General features: G+C 40.7%; 3 protein-coding genes across 10 annotated transcripts; 2 read left to right on the top strand and 1 right to left on the bottom strand.

Annotated features, from left to right (window-relative positions):
- Positions 1-88: 88 nt before the first annotated feature.
- LOC105703215 (eukaryotic translation initiation factor 4B) lies at positions 89-3559 on the top strand. Its single transcript, XM_012431438.1, has 12 exons — positions 89-175; positions 422-577; positions 774-955; positions 1022-1129; positions 1241-1451; positions 1535-1777; positions 1851-2097; positions 2227-2275; positions 2356-2467; positions 2568-2682; positions 2777-2846; positions 2993-3559. The coding sequence occupies exons 1-12, from the start codon at positions 166-168 to the stop codon at positions 3059-3061; spliced, it is 1572 nt and encodes a 523-aa protein (XP_012286861.1). The 5' UTR covers positions 89-165; the 3' UTR covers positions 3062-3559.
- LOC105703211 (exocyst complex component 6B) lies at positions 3443-22784 on the bottom strand. 7 transcript variants are annotated; one of them, XM_012431425.1, is made up of 19 exons: positions 22407-22784; positions 22156-22307; positions 21562-22007; positions 20998-21451; positions 20432-20851; positions 18891-20343; positions 18502-18703; positions 6861-7026; positions 6503-6789; positions 6319-6421; positions 6006-6248; positions 5769-5936; positions 5584-5655; positions 5374-5508; positions 4915-5285; positions 4614-4848; positions 4362-4503; positions 4084-4270; positions 3873-4005 (listed from the first exon to the last, which is right to left on the bottom strand). In XM_012431425.1, exons 8-19 carry the CDS (start codon positions 6990-6992, stop codon positions 3882-3884), a joined length of 2199 nt encoding a protein of 732 aa, XP_012286848.1. In that variant the 5' UTR covers positions 6993-7026; positions 18502-18703; positions 18891-20343; positions 20432-20851; positions 20998-21451; positions 21562-22007; positions 22156-22307; positions 22407-22784; the 3' UTR covers positions 3873-3881. The 7 variants fall into 7 exon arrangements, with proteins under 7 accessions (XP_012286846.1, XP_012286848.1, XP_012286852.1 ...); XM_012431429.1 differs by lacking the exon at positions 20998-21451; XM_023432889.1 differs by lacking the exons at positions 20998-21451; positions 21562-22007; positions 22156-22307; positions 22407-22784 and having other exon boundaries at positions 20745-20846.
- LOC105703213 (protein regulator of cytokinesis 1) lies at positions 8400-12725 on the top strand. 2 transcript variants are annotated; one of them, XM_012431437.2, is made up of 11 exons: positions 8400-8644; positions 9162-9294; positions 9376-9474; positions 9591-9731; positions 9806-9922; positions 10079-10396; positions 10471-10694; positions 10772-10916; positions 11003-11161; positions 11357-11554; positions 11638-12725. In XM_012431437.2, exons 1-11 carry the CDS (start codon positions 8625-8627, stop codon positions 12016-12018), a joined length of 1935 nt encoding a protein of 644 aa, XP_012286860.1. In that variant the 5' UTR covers positions 8400-8624; the 3' UTR covers positions 12019-12725. The 2 variants fall into 2 exon arrangements, with proteins under 2 accessions (XP_012286860.1, XP_012286859.1); XM_012431436.2 differs by having other exon boundaries at positions 8401-8644; positions 11354-11554.
- Positions 22785-23100: the final 316 nt, after the last annotated feature.

Raw genomic sequence — 23100 nt, 5'->3', positions numbered from 1 at the left:
GCGCAGTCTCCAGCAGCACTGTCGAGTGTGAATCATTGTTCAATTTTCACCAATAGCGAAGTGGCACTTGCAACTAGGTATTTTATGCCTTACAGCCTCGAGGTTGGCCGTGTGCAGTACTGGGTTACGGATTGGTTTACGTTTTCAAAAATTTAATCCTTAACCATGTCTTCAGGTACGTTTCGCAGTATTTATCGTTAAGTTAGTTAATGTTTTCAAAAGGTACAAAAAGATTTTGCTCTAAAAATTCTATTTGTAAGAGTTTTCGTTCCTTTTGTCATACCTAACCAAACTTCCTCAATGGGATGTGGCATGCTCGTGCTATCATGAATTGGTGTATATATGTATACCTGTTGAGATTTATGAAGAAAACTTTCATTGCTGTATTTAACTGCAAATTGCACTGCTTGATGTTATTTAGGCAAAAAAGGAAAGAAAAACAAGGTTAAAGAACAGAAAACCAAGTTGAAAACGCTACCGTTAACAGATTTTTTGGCCGATACTCCTGGTGCACATGTTAATGCTCCTATGAAATCATCAAGCTGGGCTGATGATGTCGAAGATGATGATTATGATGGTATGAAATTATTTTAGCACAAATGAAAGTTATAAATGCTATATGGTTCTCTTGTGTTAAAAAGAAGATGCAATAGATTATGATACGATGAATACATGATTTTTAAGATTATCATTAAGCTAGAAAGAAGAAAAAATATATATTTACAGACGATACCTTCAAATAGTAAAATAATGGTTTATATTATATGTAACAGATATGTATTCTTCAAGAAGAAATAAGAAACCAGTCGTTCTACCAACGGCCCCACGAGTTGCTCGAGGCCCTGGTATTGACGAAGAAAATATCCCAACAAATCCTCCATATGTAGCTTACATATCCAACTTGCCATATGAAGTAGATGAAGAAGTACTTGCTGAATTCTTTGCAGATATGAAGGTTTGTCTTGTATGCATATATGGTTAAGTATTGGATGATTATAAAAATATAATATAAATTTTTCAGATAGTTAATATGCGTCTTCCAAAGGATTCTTCCAAACTGAGAGGTTATGGCTATGTTGAATTTGAAGATCGCCAAACCTTAATTGAAGCATTATCTATGACAAACAGGGTATTTTTTATTACATTATTATAGTATTACAAATGCAGTAAAACCAATCATATTTTGAAAGCACAAAAATAATTTGAAAACAACAAAATTATATTTTATTATTTTATATAGACTATCAAGACACGACGTGTTAGAATTGAAGTATCAAACAGCAGCAATGATGATAGACGTTCTGGATCGAGAATGGGTCGAGACAGTTACAGAGATGATCCTGAACGTACTTCTGGAGATTGGAGAAGTGGTCCAAGAGAAGATTCGTCTGATAGAGACAGATTTCGCAGCTATGGTGGATTTGATAATAGAAGAGGAGAAGATAGAGAAGGTTTAGTACTTTTACTGCACCAAATTTGAACAAGCATAATTTTGAATATACAGAATTAATATGATATTGTTTTAATATACTAGCTGATGATAAACCTGGTGGTTGGCGTGAAGGAGACAGAGGAGGTTCAGCTTTTAGAGACAGACCAAGCTTTAGAGATGATGATAGAGACAAAGAATGGTCTCGCTTTGGAGATAGAGGAAATCGAGATCGAGGTGGTTTCAGAGAGGATGATAGAGACAGGGGCAGTAGCTTTGGTCCACGTCGTACTTATGGAGACTCCGATTGGGAAAAAGATCGTCGACCAGCAAGTGAAGATGCTGAGAGTAAGATAAAATTTTATAAATATAATAAATGTACTTCTGAACATAACTTATTAACATAGGATTTCTTTTAAAGGAGATGAACTTCGAACCAGACCAAAATTACAATTACAACCACGTTCGAAACCAATTGAGCCCATAACTGCAAAAGAGGATTCATCATCAAACGAAACCTCTGCACCAGCACCATCATCAGCACCAACTCCTGTTCCAGCAGTTAATATTTTCGGTGCTGCTAAACCTGTTGATACTGCTGCCAGAGAAAGAGAGATAGAAGAACGTCTTACTAGGTCTTATGCAGATACAAGATCTAGAGAAGAAGGGTGTGTACATAGTTAATTAATTTTAATTGGAGTTTGTACAAAACGAAAGCAAAGGAAAGACGTATGTATATAACTGTAAAGAGTAAGTTAAAGCCAAAACTTCGTATGTTTACAAATTGATATTTACAGTGACGATAAACGCGGAGCAAGAGAAGGTACTTGGGGCCGGCGCAATGAAGTAAGTTTTCTTTTTTTAATTGAGTATATAAATATTTAAAGAATTTACTTCATAACGCTTGTAACTTCAACTTTTTCTAGGATGGCCGTGATGACAGAGAAAGAAGACCTCGTCCGACCTGGAGATCAGATGAAGACCGAGAGAGACCAATGGAAAGACCAGCTCAGAGTCATTCAACTTCTGCTCGATCTGGTGATGTTATAAATTAACTAAGTTGAAATAAATTATTTTTATTTAATATTTAATACTAACGTGATTGAAAAAGAAGAAACAATAATAAAATATATTACAGATAGTCTTACTAAATTAGACCAACGCTCAGAGTCAAGAGAATCTTCAGGTTCTCGTGCTGCTCCATCAACTCGTGGCACTGATAAACCAGACGATTCTGAAGAATCTAACGAGAGGTATGAGTTATACTAAATTATGCAATAAAGCTTATCAATAAATAAATATATAATTTTAACTTTTACATTCCTATCAAAATAAAATCTGTTTTAGTACGGTGCACAAAGAAAGAGATAGAGAAGATGACTCAGATAAAATCCCAGTGGCCAGTGAGCAAGCTCCAGTGAGTAACATTGTCATAGAAAAATTATTAATCCAATAATTTCTAACTTTCGAGTATGTCGAGCTTGATATAATTAAGAATAGCATCATAGAAGTTGTTTACCGTTTTAATTTTTTAAATATATTCCTTATTATCAAATGTTACAGAACTTCGTAGCTTCCAATAAGTATTCCGTGCTACCTTCTGATGAAGAACCAGATAATGCTGATGATTAGTTCTGCTCATTACAATTTATATCATGGATTAAATTGTGCCACATGTATCACTATTGGTATACATTCGCATAATATAATTTGTTTCGCCTCAACTAAATGCTTGGCCAATCCATTTGAGTATTGGACATTGCCTATGTAGGGCATCATTACCGGAATTATTGTTGATTTGTATTTAATCTATTTTACTATTCCTAATATAACTCTTATCTATCAGACTATCCATTTTATATTTCGTATGGATGTTCAATACTTTAAGATGAATATAAGTTGAAATTGCCATTGTAAGGTGGTCGGTTATATTGATCACGGTGTTTGAATCTAGGTACAATTGCAGTTGCAACATTAGGAATTGGGAATTTATACTTGATATTTAGTCTGGTGTACAGTTGCTTTGAGTATATTGTACCATATGTGACTCATGTACATGTAACATAACTTTATCAATTTAAAAAGGAAAAAGGCGATTAAAATAATAAATATACTGGATGCTCGAAGACACATGCGCTTTCCCATTTTATCTTTAAATTTGTTGTAATATACTTTAATGTAAGTTTGCATGCATTTTTTTTCCAATATTGTCATCTGAAAATATACTGTGATGTCTGAAATAACTTGGATGTTGATTCTTTCAAACTTGCTACATTTTCTAATTTAACATCCTTTTGAAGAGTAGCCCAGTAAAAATATATGTAAAGTGGTCCAAAATGACAAACTGCACGAATAATTGCTTTTAGAATAGTGTCTCTCATTAAATATATTTATATTACATATTTACAATTGTTGTGTTTTATATTTGTAAATGCAAGCAAGCTCTAATAGGTTACTGTTGAGTGGTCTGCGCCAACTGCCGTAATTGCTTTAGTACTGTTTCCAATAATTTCTTTTTATCTCTCTCACTTTTTTTCAGTACCGAAAATACCGTTTTTTTATCAGCCTCTCTTAACCTGAAACACATTATATAAAGTAAGTAAGCGTAATTCCTAAATTCCAATGTATATACCATAAATGTATTTGAAACGCACTTTTCTAGTAATAGTACTGCCATGTTAGGCGGGACTAGATTATATTTACTGGACTCATGACCATAATCATGAAAATATGTAGGCCAATCCCAACTCATAAACAAATCAAGCAGTTGTCTAAGTTGTGCAAAGAACTGAAGCAATGTTCCCTCCGGTAATCCTATAACTGGTTCCGAAGCAGCGAATTCTGCAAGATTAAAAAAAAATTACATATTAAATTGATAATACATGTTCACATTATATCAATATTTTTAAATATCTCATTAGAAGAAACGTACGTTCACACTGTATTGTATCAAGATTTACTTGATGGAGGGCACCCATAGAAATTTGCTTTACATCTTCACTGATTAATATTCGAAGTATTGATTTAGCTATATGAGAACAAGCTGACTTGCACGCAACTTGCGCAACCTCTTCCTAAAAAATTGTTTTAACGATTAGATTGAATATAGATTGGTATAGTATCTATTTTAGATTTCTTCATCAAATACGGAATCAATTTTGTAATTACGAAAATGAAAGCTTACAGGTAGATTAGTGAAACATGTAAAAGTACTTTGAAGAAATGCTATTAAATCTGTAATGAAACCAGAAGCATGCCCTTGTGGTTCAGCTAAATTCCAGTCATAATTTTCTAACTCCAGAAATTCATCAAGCTTTTGCTTCAATTTATCGCAGATCTGCTTCTCAGCATCATCCCTCGCTACTCTGAACATAGCAGACTGAACTCCTCCAAAACTCAATTGGCCCTCATGTGGTGTACTAAATTTATTACATGAATATTATTTTAGTCGTGATGTTTATCATCATCAAAATCGTTGTACTCACCCAGTAATATTAGAAACAAATTCCTCTAAATATTTTGTTGAATCCTCCAGATAACCCGTGTTGATTATAATTTGTACAACTTGTAAAAGTGCCAAGGATGGCTTCCGAAAGAGCGACGTAAGACACCCACTAAATGTCCGTGTTAACAATAAATTGGTCGATTTCCGAATCATTTCATCTATCTCCGTTTGCGTTAAATTCAAGTCCTCCGAAAATTTAAGGCAAGCGTAAATGAATTCTTTTACTTGCTGATACACTTTAGGTACCATTGCTGAGAAGGGAAACTTTTTTGGAAAATCTGCCTGTTGCAGTTCTTCGTCATGGTATGGAAATGAACCAAGAACGTTATCATATTCCTCTTGTGATGAAACCTGTAAAAATTAAAAGTCTCAAAATTAGTAGATGCATGATATTGATAATATTAATCATAAAATAACTGATGTACTATAGAATATACACCTGGATTGGTAGGAAACTGTCCGCGTCCAAAATGTCCCTGAACACTTGAACCCAATGCTGCATCAAAACCTCATTGTAGTGCACTCTAATCTCTTGTAGCAAATCCCACAATTGTCCCACAGGATACCCGTAATTCTGTTCACCCAACAAAAAGCTTTAAGTAAAAATTACTCAAATTAACGATCAGTTTCTCCACAAAACATTACTCACTCTCAATGTTGTATTGAATAGCATTATTAAATTTTTTATTTTTAGAATCAGCACCGCATCCGTACAATAAGCCTGCAAAAAACTTTTCATTAGCTCAAACATCATATTATTCATTAAAATGTCCATTCTTGATAAAAAGTGAATATCAGTGAACAATTTGCAGTTTCGTAACTAATTTTAATTACCGAATGGGTTCGGAGGGCATTTACAATTTTAGACAGTGCCATAGACCACAGTTCCTCCAGATAAGCCCGTGTTGCCAATCCATTGCCAGTATTCAAAATATGATTTTCAACTACAAAAAATCCTAAGATTCCATAAATATATGATTGGTATCCTCCTATGCTTTCATGCTGTAATAACATCATACATTAGTAATGTTCCAATAGAATATCATACACTCAAAAAGAAATTTATTTTACCATATTTATGGGAGGCTGTAAAACTAGTCTAGCTTGTTGCTTCCTTTGCTGTCTGTAATAAGATTTAAAAGTATCACCTTCACCTAACACGGTATATATATGCATACAGCGATAAACAGGACTAAAGTCCATAAGGTCTTGTGCACTTAGTTCTTCTTCCGTGTCACCTATCGAGGAATTCAGTTGAGACTGCTTTTTCTTACGTCCAATAATTTCAGCCTCACTTGTTAACTGTTCAGCAGTCTAAGAATAAATTTTTGGTATTATTAGTTGTAATTACAATTAAAAAAAGTTCCAATTATAAATAACTTACATGTCGCATTGCAACATCTCCAATTTTTGGCGAATACTTTCTGATATTCTCTAGAAAGTCACGTAGATCAGACATTGAAGCATTTTTTATATTTTCACGTAACCTGTAAGGATAATGATATTTCATTAGTTACAATCATATTACTTACAAATATTTTGGCTAGATAGATAGCATAATAACTTACACTGGAATCTGTTCTGTAATTTGTAAAGAAAACCTATAGTTAGTAACCTTTGGAAGATCGTGATGTTCCAATTGTTCAAGAGTTTTAAGTGCAGGGTAGTAACGCTTATCTTTTAATTGTCTCTGCAACTTTGCATATGCAGCTAGTACAGGAAGACACATTGTTAAACTGTCTACAGCTGCTGCCATATTGCTTTCAACTTTTCGAGCATTTACCAATTCTTCTCTTTTTTCTATCACTTTAGATGTCGTTGCACTAATGTGTTTATCCAATTCTAATATCTGAACCTAATAAGATATAGTGTAATAATAAATATGTAACTGACATGATAAAATAGACTTGATATATTCAAACAAACTTTAAGTTGTTCTGCTTGGGAACGAACTCGCAGGAGTTCTCTTATAGAATCTATGAAGCCTTGATAATGATGATTACACATTCGCTCGATATCCTTGTCATGACTCTTAATTCTTTCAACCAATTTATCCATAAACTTTTGATGTTCATCTCCATCATATATTGCCCTGAAAAATAGAACAAATGGTAATTGTATTATGAAACCATGATTCCAATATTTGAAAACGCTTTTAGTATAGACCATGATATAGTAAATTTGACTTAAAATGAAACATCCATAAATGGCAACCTGATAACAAGACCTAAGCTGCTAATGTCACTTGATTCGATTTCCAACAATAAATGCTCATGTTTAGGGGCGACATTAGGAAGAATATTTTGTATTTGTGAAATTGACAATCTAGACATATTACAAGCCCTTCAGCTCCGAGCACGCCTCTACTCGGTTCTGACTGAGATACATATATATTTCCCTACATTCTGACCCTTTCAGTGCGCATATGCAGGAAAAATTCATGCATCTGCGTACGCGAGAATGTTCCAAAACCGCGGAATTCAGTACGCCCATGTTTACGCATTGTTTTGCAATTAAAAAAGATAAGGTACCGGAACGTTGGACCTAAATAATCGTCGATGCCCTCGATTTCTTGTATCAGAATGTCGTACTGCTGCATTCTCCCGGTTGACGTTCTGATCAGATATAAGATTAAAATATTATTTAGGCCGTATCCGAATTCGTCAAAAGTTACATCTAGTATATACGATCTGATACGATGAAATCCAACGTCTCCTAGAAGCCCATTGCTTGATCAAAATGCGGGATATCCAAAATAGTTCCGATTTGCGCCGCTTGGTCGCGCTATTGTCCACAAAAAAGAGTTTTACTGGAATTTGGTGAGGGAGGTGAGGAGGCGGACGGGTTAAAAGACCGCGGGATGAGAATGAGCCTTCGGCTCAAGGAAAGTGGGGAGCGGAAGACAGTACCTAACTAACCGAGTAGAGAATCTGGTAAAGACTAACAATTAGTAATATGAAATATACCAGTTCAGTAAATTTAACGAGATCGATATACCATCAATATTCTTCACTTTTAGTAACTTATTCGCTGTCTAATCTCAGACTTCCTGGATTTTTTTTTAATGTTCCGTTTTGCCTGTTTTTTTGTACCCCTTTCCAGGTTTAGGTGGATCACAACAGGATCTATTTTTTTTCAAGTCATCATTGGTTCATCGCCGCAGATCTTGCTGAACTTGTTGGTAAGAGATGTTAAATTATGTTAAACGATGTTTGTTATCACAGAGATGAGTTGAGAGCAGAGATGAGGAGGATCCTTGAAATGGGCCGCCATTGGGGTGCAGGTGACAAGGGTATTAGCCGTCCACGTCCTCCACCGGAGGGCAGCACAGACGTTGCCCGTGAGCAATCTCCCAACTCATCTCTGATCTCAAGGTTCATTACCTGTATACACACTATTCATGGCTTAGCTTAACCAATCGCAACTTGTTATGAATTCAAAAGAAGCTAACGTTATGAGAGTGGCTGAAGGTGAACGCTACGCAGGAAGCTGCAGGAAGCAAAATTCAAAGAAAGACGTTGCGGTCACGGTAAGAAACATTGCAGGACCATCCGAAGAACATTTGAAATACAGGATATGTCAACAGCTTTTTCCTTGTAAGAGGCAATATCAGTTATTTTCCGTTGTTCAGAGCTCGAAAAGATTTTAGATACTTGGTAAAGTACGATATTACGAAGGAAAACGATCAAAATGAGTGAAGACGCCAGAATGTAAGTAGAGGTTGCTTAACAGTATGCAATCATACTCGGTTATTTTCATTCTCTTTAGTAGAATGTTCTTGAGTTTTTGATTACTTATATCATTTTTAATAAGTGATTAATATATTCGAACATATATTTAGTGTGAAGTGCATGTTTTCAATTTATTGAATGGATAAGTATTTGAAATTTTGGTGGTATACTTTAAAATCTTTGCAATATTGATATTGTTTACAGTGACCGACAGATTGTCTAATATAATTGATCTAAAGCGTACATTGTATTTAGCGAAACTTGTTGAATTCAGTTATAAATGAAGTCAAAATAAATAATTTAAGTTTGCCATTCATAACTAATTGCATTATACTTAAATAAGAATCGCGTACAGGAAATTACATAATGAACATATGATTTGTTAGGTGGAGAAATAAGTTTCCCTTGTTTTTAACGTAACGTAATATAATTAAAACTTTAGGAACTTATTCCTTAACCTAATATTAATCCAATCCAATATCCAATTTGAATTTAGGGAACATGCCTTAAATAAAATCACCAACAGAGTACTTAATCTTTTTGTACATCTAAATAAGATGTGGGATGAATTAGGATTTGGAGAACACATTAAAAATACCTACTACGATCAAATTTATCAGCATTTTCATGTAGGTTTATTTTACTTTCTAATTATCTTTTATAATTAATCAAATATCTTGTTTGGTTAAAACTATCCTCTTTCATTTTAGGAATTATCAAATGAGATGCAAGCAGAATGTGAAGACCGAAAACGTGTTCTTCTTGAGAAATTAACACATTTAGTTAATGAAACAGGAAGACTTTCAAAGGTTTCTATTATTCTTAACTACGTATAAAAACACTTATTTCTTACTATTTTATTTTTATTAAATATTGTGATAACAGAATGTCTCAATTAATGCGATAATTTATTGTAATTTAATAGGAACTAGGAATAAGTAATTCTGTTGTGGGATATGAAGATTTACCTGTTCTTGAAATGGTAGAAAAATTGGAAAGAAAAGTATACGATTTTAATGTGATGAAAGAACAAAGACTTGAACGTCTACAAACGTTATTGGCACAGGTATGTTAGAAGTAAGTTTTGTTATCGGAAAAACTTTTTTTTCTACAAAGAATAAACAAAATATTTGTTTCTAGGAACAAGAAATCTGCAAACAGCTTGGAGTACAACCACTGGGCATTAATGCAAACTTGCCTACTGATGAACAACTTGATAGTTTCAAATTATATTTGGAAAAGCAAGAAGCTGAAAAGGTATAACATTAATTGTACTCTCTGTTATTGGTAGATTAATGTAATATTATATGAAGATCATAAAAAGTAATATTTTGCTTCTGTATATTTGCGAAGCATGTATTGAATTATTTTTTATTGTAAGTTTCATTTATGTGTTACTTTTTCTACATATAGAATCGTTTACAACATTTATTTATGAGTACACGCCGATCAGTACTTGAAATGTTAGATCAACTGAACATTTCTCCGTGCCTGGATTTTGAGCTACTGGTGTGCAATGACTTTGAAAACTTTACTTTTACGGCCAGTAATATGACTAGATTAAAAGAATTTCACGATGACCTTAAGAACCAGTTAGAAGATACAAAGCAACAGGCTGTACAAAAGAGAGAAGAATTGATAGCATTATGGAAATACCTCGATGAACCACTTCATGTTGGTCAAGCATTTTTAGATCAATATCCTGGTCATAGTGTGTCAGTTCTTTATGCCGTAAGTTCACATTCATTTACTTATGTATGCACATTTTAGTACACGATGGAAAATAAAAATATGTATTGTTGTAGTTAAATAATGAAATTAAAAGGTGTAAAGAAAAGCGAAAGGAAAATATAGCTAAATATGTAGGTAAGATGCGAACCAGGTTAGAAGAACTATGGGACCAGTGTAAATTTAGCGAAACTCAAAGACGAGAATTTTACCACATGTATTCTCAAACGTATACAGATGATCTGCTGTCACTTCATGAGTTAGAGGTGGAAAGACTACAAAACTTTTATGAATCAAATAAGTATGTACCATTATATTTCAGTATGTTTACATATGCACTTGTACTTTGTACTAAACAGTGTTACTATTTGAATTCAGAACAATCTTTGAACTTTTGACTGAGCGGGAACATTTATGGGAGAAGATAAAGGAACTTGAGCAACGATCCAAAGATCCAGAACGATTTTATAATCGTGGTGGCCAACTACTTGCAGAGGAAAAGGAACGCAAAGTAATTCAGAAGGTATAAAAAGCATACTGCTAGGTTTCTTGTAAGAGAAACAATCTCTTCAGACTAATATTAAATTTATTTGTAATACAACCTTTCAGAGACTACCTAAAATAGAAGAGCAGCTAGGTGTGCTTATGAAAGATTATGAAAATAAGAATGGAGAAGTGTTTACAATTGATGGAATACCACTATCAGATTTTCTAGCGCAATCATGGGAAGACTTCAACAAGGAAAAGGAAACCTTGAAGAACACTAGAGTAAGTAACAATCCAAAATTAGTTTCGTTAGTTTCAGCAAGTTATACTATAATGTTGGTGTATAATAATATTTAATTTCTCATCTAAACTAGTTTCTCTATATACAAAACGTTCAAATTAAATAATAATGAGGTAAACCACTCATTACGGATTATCCAATTTTAAAATGCATTTGACATTGATTTCGTTCAGCAGAAACAGGCTAAAGATCGTTCTACAAAGAAAACCCCGTTAAGTTCCTCAAAATACGGTGCCGGAACAAGCCGACTTACACCAGGTAAAAGAAAGTTCATCGATGTAAGTCCTGCCAGTGAAACACCAAAACGCCGTAACATGAGCAGTGAAAAACGGCGACCTGCAGCATCGTCATCAAAACTGAAGAAAATCACCGTGGTATTAATGCCTTACAAATTACAACTCGATTACATGTCAAGTGATTTAGATCTTGATCCTATTTAATTTCTTTTTTTTATCAGCTTTCAAAAAAAGTACTGAACCATAGTGGAAGCAAACATATTTCGCAAAACAAGAGTCATAAGAAACGGAGGTCACGGTCCGTAGGTACAGATTCAATTGCCACAGCTTATGCAGAATTTCAAGAACATTTAAAAGAGAGGGGCGAACTGCGCAGTTCAGTCCTGCCAGAGCAACACTTGCAAGATCAGAATAAAAAACCTAAAATGAAAACTCCAGTTAAAACACCAGTAAAGCCAATAAGAAAAAATCTGACTCCAACGACACCAAACGGAGCCACTCCAAAATTATCGCAATCGTCTAGAAGTACACCGCGTAGTCGCAGATTGCTGAATACGCCAAAACTGGTGGTGACACAAAGCAATTTACCTTTTATTTTTTGACTACGAAATCATTTAAATCGAAGGTGAAGGAAGAATATGATTTTATTTTGTCTTTCACGATTTTGTGTACCCGACCCTACATACACAGTTAAAGTAGTAGGTGCCGAGTTACTTGGAATTCTTAAGGAGTATTCCTTTTAAGAATGAAGTATTCACTTACTATAACAGGCATTTAAGTGAAAACTATTCTAGGTAACCGCATCGATATTTTGCACTCGGACCAGAAATGCTTTAACTTTTCCTTCAAATCTCTACCAATCTGATTTTGGAAGTCATCGCTGTTAAAGGTACCGAAAGAGAAAAACGGTTCTTCTGTGCGAAACAATCGCATGTAATGTATATTATTCATTCCATTAAGTGTTTAGTAAAAAGTATAATTCGTCAATAACTGACATTGATTTCTTGGTATTCTCTTAAAATGTTTTCTTTTTAATAATTACAATTCGTTCACGGGCTTAGCTTGTGATTTTTGTATAAATTACGTTCGCTCAGATAAGCAACTCGTTTCTTTCAAAGAGTACTGCTGGCACAGAACTCTACTACTTTTTCTGTTGCATTTTAACTCTTGAACGTATCTTTCGCGCCCGCCAGAGTGACAGACTAAGCGAAAGCAATTATTTATAAGTATATATACATATATTATTTTAATACGTTGATTTCTATAATACTTTGCAATACGTTGTACAAAATAACGAAATACATTTTCTATCTTAAGAAATATTTTTCCTTGACTTTCTTGTACAATAGCCGATAAGAAATTATACTCATGGCCGTTTTAACGTGGCGGCATCTAACGTCTGTTGCAGGAATTAACGATTACGAGAAACGTTTAAATCTGTACGGTGATATTAGATGGCGCCACAGGCATTCGCTTAAAGGTCCACTGCGGCAGCGCAAAACGGTCATTACCAAACCAATACAGCATATTTCTTGAAAAAAGTATTTTTATACTTGGAATTACTATATTGAGTGGAGAATGAAAAATGCTATCGGTGACACCAATGATAATAGTTATACATTCCATGTGTCTACGTATATGTACATATATACACACACATGCATTGTACGTCAAGTACCGATGCTCCAAAATGAAATACATAATATTACACATATACCATATATATATCATCGTTAGATAATAAATAATCCGTGCGTTGAATATCAGATAACCGGAAATTTCTTTTAAGGCCTTACTGCGATACGCTGGAAACAAAGGAACTTGAGGAGAAAAGTATCTAGTACATAATCTGATCACGGTAAAAAAAAAAGGACCTTTTTCTTGGACTTCGAACCTGAGAACCTGTACATAACCTGATCACCACCCAGGTAAAGAAATAATAATGAATAATGAATAGTAGGTGTGGCGTCGGTAGGTAGTCGTCCAAGTAGGCTCCTCCTACCTGTCCCCTTAGCTTGCCAACACCCACGCCTCAGGTGTGCCGTCCCCACCTTGGATCCACCCTACTCCCCGAGAACCTATCTCCCACAAAAATAGCGGTGAAATTTTCTCGTTACCATCCGTTCAACATAATCATTAACAATACCCTAATCCCTCCTCCAGCCACACAGCCACTGACATCCTTCTACTTTCGCGAAGCATAAAAGCTTCGATAACTGGTTCGGAAAATTATACAGCGAGCTGGAGCCGTTCGAGTGGAGTCATTTCTCAAATAAGACGCTCCAAGGAGAAAACGTGGTAAATGAATCGTTTCTCGTTACGGCCGAGCGGGCACGAGGGAGGTATCAAGAGCGCGATAACGCATCGCGTCGGAGTTTCTCGGTACGGCGACGTCGCAATACTTTAACGTGTACCAGTCATTTAAGCAATGCGCGGTTCTTCAACCGTTTATCTTAGAATTAAACCGCGTATCGTCGAACCGTGAACGCATAGATCCACGTAAATCCTATTCCAGCCGAGATCGAAAGACGCAAACACCCTCCTGACCTAAATATCCTGAAAGTTCCCGACATCTCCGAGGACGAGCTTCCGGAGTGAATAACTAAACTCGATAAAAGGTCATCTTCGACCCCGTACGAGGGGGTCCTTACGAAATTCGGGTCTCCTATCAATGCGCGCATAAATCTCTTTTTCTAAGAATTTAACTTGGCTGGGAGCTATAGCTCGCGCGTCGCGGGTCTCCTCCCCTCGCGCCGACCCGACGTAGAGTATTCGCGAGCATTCGGCTCGTCTCGGTCGGCTCGCGGGGCCGTCCGAAGTCGCCCGAAGAATGCAACCTCAAAGGTTCGTTTATCGCCGTGGCGTTGATAAACGGACGGAGTGCGCGGCTGCGCCGGACGGGAGAGGGCGAGTACTCGACCGCGACGTCGAGTGGGGAGGAGAACTCGAGTCGCTGCGCGTGAGGTCACGTGGTCCGGCCTGGGATCACGTGGTCCACCGGGAGATCACGTGGTATCGGGCAGAAGCCACGAACCACACGGAACGAAAGGCGGCCAGAGGGACAGGTTCGGGGAACGTCGGGACGTGCCATCGTCCGTGAATAATGCTCGCCGACGTTCGTCGGTCCGCCCGCGTCGCCTGGGTGGATTGATAAAGATTAAAGGTAAAGGGAGGTGGCACTCTCCGGGCAGGGGTGTTTGGAGTTAGGCGACAGAAGTCACCCAGCGAAACGAACGGGGACCACGGGAGGGCGATGATGTCATATAGGGGTCCGTAAATACATACAGATGCAGGCCGGATTGATGCATCGACTGGATACGCACAGTGACGTAGGCTACCGAGGAGCCCTGCCCATGCTGGACAACTCCAGGTAGATATACGTCGGACTCGTATCTAACGTTTCACCTTTCTACAGGCAACTTCTGAAGGAAATTAAACCACCCGGAGGAAAATGACCGTCCTTTTCTTCGCCCTCAAAGAAGGCGCTGTTAGGTGAAACATAGATTCGATGGACCTAAGAAAGATAAATAATAGGGATTTTCGATTACGATTCGATTTTTAGAATCGATTCTTTACTATTCAATTTTCTTGAGAATCGATTCTTTACTATTCAATTTTCTTGAGAATCGATTCTTTACTATTCAATTTTCTTGAGAATCGATTCTTTGCCCTCAGAATCGAGAAACCGATTCTTTTTGACTGAAACGTAAAGAGGAGAAATTCGCTTCGCTCATCGGTTGCTGTTTGTCGCCACGACAAGATTGGCTACTGAAACTCAGCGTCGTGACGCACTTCCGCCGTAACTGACTACCTGACTTTCAACAGCCAATCGGAACCTCTCATTTACTCCGTCGACCATCTCGGCCGGAAATATCGGTCAAAGGGAAAGCTAGAAAAGACGTATAATTGCTATATAAACGGCTAATAATTGTTTAGTTTTTTATACAAAATTCATTTCATTTCCATGGATAGCTTTCGACACGTAAAAATGTATTAATTAAATTTGTGTTAATTATATATAGTATTCTTGCAGAATCGATTCTTTGGATTCCGATTTTTAAGAGAATCGAACATCCCTAATAAATACTGATCCGTAGGTAAGATTGGATGCCGTGATCGCATTTCGTTGGCAGGATAGTTTAAGGACCCGACTCGCTCGTACAAAAATATACAATTTAGCGCAGGTATGCGTCGACCGAAGACCAGAGGACCCGGTTTACGAGAATGAAATAGATACTTGAGAACCGTCACCCTATGTGGATCTGGAAATCGAGAGCGAGCATTCCTGAGGGTCCTCGCGGATAGGCGGTGGGGCGTACTTACGCCTATGGATGGACCTCGACTGGATGACTCATGCGATCTCGCAACCTCCCCACGATTCCCGTATCGTAGTCGTGCACAATAGAGAATAGTAAACGCGGTAAAGGTAACTCGGCCGGCGATGGCCGGGCTACGGGGGTTGCAGGACCGAAGAGCCTAAGGGCACGTGGCACCCCGTGCCGAAAGGCCCCCCTGCCCTCCGTGCATCGCCGACCGATGACCGATTTCGCACAGTCGATCAACGATATTTACCGCTTATCAGTCCGCGTGCCTACTTTTCCCTCTCTTCGCCCATCCACGGTTCCGAGCCCGCAAAAGTTTCCAAAGAGAAGACGGAAAATCACCTGAAAGCAAGATAAGCGAGTTATCCGAACGTTAGGCACCCCGGAACGCGTTCCAGTAAAACCATGATGCCATAGCGAATTTTTTCAGCCAAGTCTATTTCTGACTTCACCGACCAAACTGCCTGCGGTCCGTGATACTGGCGAATCAATAAAAATAGACGGCCGAGGATCGGCGAGCATCGAATTCCTTTGCCAATGAACGGGTGGAGGTTCTTCCTGGGATATCAATCGAAATGGCCGTCTCTTTACGCGTCGAGGCGTCCTCTGAGGGGCTCGGAAAATCCTCTCAACGGATTGGTTATTTATCTCGAGACAAGGGCTGATAATAATTCCCGATATTGCTCCTCCCTCTTACGGAGTCGGAGCGACGAATCGCTACGTGTCGCGACTTCGTCCCGGTAATGTCGAGTACGCCACTGGGCGTGAGAAGCGGGGATTACTCGTTCTCGCCCGGGCCCGTTCCTCGCAATTTCGCGGGATGCACTTAGAGGGAAGAAAGGCGAGCAAATAGAGAGCGACACACGTGGGGGCCCGGCACGTAAACCGACGCCTGAGTCACTCGAAACGGTACGGCGTTTCGAGCGCCGCTCCACTTACGGTTTACACCGTGGAGCCCCGCCCGCGAGTCTCTTAATTGAGCGATTACGCCTAAATTGAGTGAATTCCCACCGCGACGCCCGCATGCTCGTTAAGAGTCGAGCCGGAACACGCGGGCACCTATCGCTACTTCGAACCGATGCGATCCTCTCCCCGCGACCTCCGATTCCCAAGTATTATGTGCAAGCCAGCCCTCATGCGCGAGAGCAACGTACAGGTAATTTTCCCGGCCGCTACGGAGGCTGGCAACCTCACGCGTTTCCCCGACTCGAGGACCGAAAACCCGAATGGAAAGGAGAAATTAAGGTGACATATGTGCCCATAATTATGAAAGTGGTCAAAGTCAAAATTAAAAAAAAAATGAGTTTATCAGTTATTTCACGCCATATTATTTCAAACGAAATTAATTCAATGTAATTTCGAAACAAAAAATATATGACTTAGACCACTTTCATAATTATGGGCACATATAAGTGGTCCCTAAGGAGTCTCGTTTATGAGACTCCTCCAAATTGGGAGGACCAAATCGATCGAAATTCTTCCTTGAGAATTTGGAGGCCTTAAAAAAGATCCTATACGCGTGAAATTAATTTTTTTTAAATGCTTTCAGTTTTCTATATAAAATGAAATTTCAGGGGAGTTGAGACAGGACCTACGTGTTTCATATGGTATATTCCATAAGGTTTTGAATGATTTCATACACATGGGTCGCAGGAATGTTTCACGAAGAACTGAACCCTTAGATACCACGTTCGCATCGCTTTAAGGGGCTATACCACCGTGAACGTCGAAAAAATTACACATTTTTTACCATTTTTTTTTTCCCTCAAAAAGCTCTGCATGTAATGGCATTATAGATCATGTAGGTGTATACCCATTGTTGTTGTGTTTCGTCCCACGTCTGCCTGGGGACTCGTCAGTAAGACTATCAGGTAGACCCTGCCTTAGGCTCCGAAAAATCTCTCCTGAGCGAGAGTCGAACCCGAGAGACCACGTGGTACGAGTGGTGAGCGTAACCGCTGGGTTATGGAACGCCCATGTAGAAGTAAGAACTTCTGATGTATATATATGCTATGCTCGCCACAGACAAACTTTTTTTCCCATGAAAGGTCTAACGTAGGGGAATGGAGAAAAATTTTTGTTTTCAGTAAAAAGCACATATTTATTTACTTATTATTATAAACGTAGGGTAGTAGAAAAAAATTATTTGCACCTGTCGCAGGTGATTCCTGAAAAACTGCTGAACGGATGGGATTGAAATTTTATTTAGCCATTGCCTGTACCTCAATCATGGTAAAATTTTAATTTTGACTCGTAACTGCCTCAAAAATGTGTAATTTCTTCGACGTTCACAGCCCCTTAAGGCTTCGCTTCCGATGACCGCGGAGGGTCCTTTCAAAACACGGGGTCCGATATCAGCGAGAAAGAACAAAAGCGCCGTGCTTAATCACCTCCGTTTCTGACGTGAAATTCGCGCGCGAGCAGCGAGGCGTAGCTTCTCATAAAGAGACAGCGAGAGGCGGACGTTGCCTGAATAATTGTACGTGTACATACCTATTCGCGGATTGTACAGGCGAATAGGCGAATCCTTGCGTACTTATGCGCGTCAGTATTCGAGCTCGGGCGGGGAAGGGTGAAGCTCGAGGGTGAAATCGGCTGGCCATTGTGCTCAGGTGTGAGGCGTGTGCAGGGGCGAAGGAGGGGTGGATTTGCACACGCGGCACGAGCCGCTCCACAAAGGGATGGAACAGATTGGAAGCCATTCATTCGCTCGCTCGTCCTGTCTTTTTCTCTCTATTTGACTGTGAGCACTAGCCACCCTACCTAGGACAGAACCTACGAGGAGACCTACGGGGTGCACACGCGTGCACGCGCCTTCCTCTCCTCTCGCTCGTAGATTGGCCACCCTTATTATGGCTCGACCGTGCTTCGATATTTCCACTACGGATCTCCGTCTACGGCGGGTCGATGGTCCGACGTCGCCCGATTGTCTTTCCCGTTCTTCCTAGTGGATGGTAAAGGCGACCTGTAAATTTATAAAACCATTATGCACACGGTCAGGCATGCCGGTCTGGTTAATTAGAGTCCAGCGTATCTGGTTAACTAGAGACTTCCAAGTGCCGAACCGAACGTCCCATGATAGTGGACCCTTTTCGACCACAAACTGAAAATCCTTACCCTCGCGCGAGCCGCTATATTTTCGAGTTACTTACGCACTATTACTCCGAAGGTGGAAGTTACGATCTTTCCATTCACTTTTCCACCATCCCTTCGTCCCGGGATGCCGTGATCAGCGGCAAAAACGATTTGTCTGGAAGTACCTTTTAAAGCATGTGCGGAGCTTTTAAAGAGCAACCATGGCAGGTGTACGATTTAAATGTGCATTCCCATCTCGAGGTCGGCGCTTGACGGATTTAATAAAATATTCTTCATTTTAACACTTGGCCCTAATGTTCCAACAAATGTTACGTTTGCGAGTTTTCTCTCTTACAGTATGTCAGAGTTTATCGGTATTTCTTTTTAATTAGAAAACCTTGACTATCCAGATTGCGGGACGTCGATCGATATGGAGATTAATTACGGCAGAGATCCTTTGTGCCGGTACGTTCGCATGTATCCCAAATACAGTCTAGGTACTTGTAATACGAACGTACCTCCCCGCGGGACGAATCCCCTCGAGCGACCCTCGTCGCTCCACGTTGGTCCGTAGCACGTATGTGCATACACTCGTATGTACCTATGCGGAGGGTAGGTTATGTTCTTTCCGGGTGCATGCGCATCTATTCAAGTTATTGCATTACTGGCTTAGCTTTGCTCCCCTCGTTGGGCTGGCCCCCCGCATATCCAATAGCCATTGCCACCGTGGCAGCATTTTGCAGTGCACACCTTCCCAAAATGCGTAACCGCTATCCCTTTAAATCCCCGTAGCTGGCCAAATGGCGGTCCCTTTAACCATCTCGGGGTACCTTTCGAATCCGTGTGGCACGTATACGTGCACCCAACAATTAGACTGCCTTAAATTAGCTGGCCTCGAGGTTCAATTCATCCCAGGCAACCGATTCGTCCGTCCGATCCATACACGAATAAATATTTATGCCAATTAACTCTTATCCGAGCGTGCCTTTCTCTCTCGTTCAGGTTCAGCTGAGAGATCCGAGGATGCAGATTCGCTCTGCATCCTCGGGCGATTTGCTCCTAGTATCGCGAGTCTCGGCTCTGTTTGTTCAGAAGGCCGCCTCGTGTTGCACCCGACTCGGGTCGGTGCGAGATGAGAGATTTCGGTTCCAGAGGTTCTCATGGGGCCTGCCATGGCGGTGCACGCGTGTGCCACGCATAGGTGTCCCCGGGCCGTTCGTGCATTGTTTTGGCCGCGTGTCCGTGAGTCGGCGGCGCACCTAGGCCGGAAAATCTGGCCCGCATACGGGGCATACGGGGAAGGTGCGCGTTTACAGCCCCCAGGGCTGCTGCCCATATGGCGACCATGACCGAGGCCCTTGGTCCATGCTTCGTGCAAACTCGCCTGGTCGAGAGCTGCTTCTCTCTCTCTCTCTCTCCCTTGCGACCTTTGCGTTGATGCTTCCCTTTTTGCATCGAGAGTTTGCCGCATGTTGCACCTGGACACTTTGGACACGGTCTCCTCCTCTCCTAGTACCGCCATTAGGAGTCCTGCGAGGAATAAAAATAATTTAGTTAGAAGATATATAACCACGATGGCCATAAATCATGCATTATGATAAGTATGGATTGCATGTACCAATATTTCCCACGTGATCATGCCAAATGGAATGTTATGTAGATGTAACGTTTATGGTCCCGTGGACATTTCATGCGGGATTTATTGGAGAATCGGTGGTGCTCCGACTGATTGGAGGTCTCTTGATAGGAAGATAAATTCCGTATCTGTTGTTTTTTATAGAGCTTGGTCGTTCCGTGATGGCGACTTATCGTTCGCCTGCATCCGCTCCTCTAGACTTAACGATTCCGAACGAGTGATTTACGATGCACGGGAGATCCTCGAGAAGGGCTGCTCGGTTTTTCTGACTGCGTTACTTGTGAGAAACGAATACCTATGCCCTCTATCTGGCGCTCGTCGAGGAGTTGATTACATCGTCGCGGTACGTCGCCAAGGAAAGAGCCTCTGCTCTCCAGATTCAGAAAGTGCTGGGAGAGGACCCTACGGTTTAAAGGGTTGAAGGTTAACCGCGATATTTGTCTAGGTACATTAATTACAAAAGATCAAAGGCAACGCTTGATACCATCGACAGGATCGTGAGATAAACTTTAGAGTTTGACGGACTGTCGTACTTCGTTAAAACTTACCCACGTGTGTCATAAAAATCCTACTTTTAAAAGGCTCCTCGTCAATAATTGATCAATGTAGTAGAACGACGCCCTGCCATAAACCCAAATAATTTAGAATCGGGATAATTGCTACCGCAAATCTAAGTAGTTATTTTAGAACGACAAATGCATCGACTACAGTTAAGCGGATTAAGAAAATCCCCCCGATTTGAGGTATCTTAAGGTTAAGGATTACGAAAGCCAACCGGTAGTGGATGTTTGGAAACCTTCGGTAAATATTTACCGAGCATTGAGCATTATTCTACTCCATTTTGCGTTTCCATCTCTCCGCAAATAGAGAAGCAAGCGACTCTTGCCCATAAGGATAAAGATAAGGATAGAAAAGATAGTTGCCTTATCTCCGGCAAAGTCACCGCTGTATACCAGCCAAGTTTTTCATTCGGTCTACGCAATGAATCAGCGGTAAGTAAACCTGAAAGAAAATGACAAACCAATGGGACAAAGATGACACTCGATGGCACATCGAGTCGTATTTTCGAAAGTCTGAAATAGCGGAGCCAAGGACAAAATGTGGACAAATACCTTCGAGGAGGGTTCCCAGGTCTAGGTGCCGAATACGAATTCCGGTCCTCCGGATTCTCTGGGCGAGGGCGGGAGTTGCGAGATGGCCAAGTCAGGTCGAGTGGGGCCTCCTGGCTTGAGGGGAGGAGAAGGGAGAGCGCAAGTGGCGCACACATGGCGCACAGTTGTTCGAGAGGTCGGCTTTTTGTCCAGGAGCTTTCAGTTTTACGAATCCGGCCAGGTTTCGGCCACCTATGCGTGTCCGCCATTCGCCTCGGTGATGGCGCACCTAGCGAGGTGGAGGCAACGCCGAGGGTCAAAGGTCGCCGAGAGAATGCGTCATAGGCTTGCCTATCCGAGGTTCCGTTTGCGATCGCCGCCCCTTGCCTTCTCGTTTCCACCCCGATGTCGCTTCTGGATGTCTCATAGGTACACGAGGCTGGTCAAAGTGCGAAGCGAACCTGAAACTTCCCACGTACACCATCAGCGAGTCGCTTTTGTAACTTCAAACGGAGTCATATCCTTCTTAGACCTCGACTCGGAACGCCGAACTTGCAGACTAATCAGGAATAAACCCGGCGATTATAAACAAAGCACGTTTTCGATTGAACGTACCCGGGAAAATATTTGCCCGATGACGTCGGTCAGGGGGTGGAGAAGAGTAAAGAGATTTTCGCCTCCACCGGCGAAGACACGTCGAAAATAGCCGGCTGAAGGTGCTCATTGTTTCCGCAAGGTACACACGTCCGTCAAGCTCGTTCGCCGGTCTGGAAATTAGCGACAGGAGAGAAGGCTTAATTGTTACCGAGCGCTACCGAATTCGGGCTCGAAAAGAAATACATGGGCGCCGCTCTAATATATCGTACTTATTCCGGTCGTCGTCTTACGGGAATTTCTTCCTTTTTTCCGGGTCTTGGCTCTTCATTCAGTTTACGTGGACCCTAAATCACTCCCAACGGCGAGGCCTGACCGAAACTGGGTGGAAACCGTTTACTGCCTCGATCGAGACCGTATCGGAACTTGGAATCTTTGTCCAAGAAACATTCCAAGTTCTCGGTTTTGTACTTACTCCTTTGGTCCAAGGTCTCGCCCCCGATCGAAATCGTCCACCGACTCCGGTAGGTAGTCTAAATCCACCTCGTCTCCCGAGGACTTTACACTCGTCCTACCGGATACATCGTATCTTTGCCATTATCGTTATATGTACATAGGCGCGTCATAGCCGCACGGCGGGTGATTCACGTCCCTCTGCATTGTCCGTGTAGGAGAGATCGGCCTGAAGAAGGGAGGAGAAAAAGCGCGGGTGAGTGCGGGAGATGGAGACGCAAGCACCGGGAGAGGGCGAGAGGGAAGAAGAGAGAAAGAGAGCGAAGATCGCAGGCAGTCGTTGTCTCGGAATCAGTCGCGACACCACCGGTACGGTGCCGAGATAAAGAAACAGAGTTGCGAATCACGCCGCCGCGCCGCGGCGCCTAATGGGCGGCAACAAAAAGCGGCATCGCCGCGGTTGGGGGCCCCCTCCCCCGCTGCGGCGTCCCGACGCCGACTGCTCCTCTCCCA

This window comes from Orussus abietinus, unplaced genomic scaffold (genome assembly GCF_000612105.2).
Source record: "Orussus abietinus isolate OABI.00-Male unplaced genomic scaffold, Oabi_2.0 scaffold479, whole genome shotgun sequence".
Taxonomy (NCBI): domain Eukaryota; kingdom Metazoa; phylum Arthropoda; class Insecta; order Hymenoptera; family Orussidae; genus Orussus; species Orussus abietinus.
This window is presented reverse-complemented; position numbering and strand designations above follow the sequence as displayed.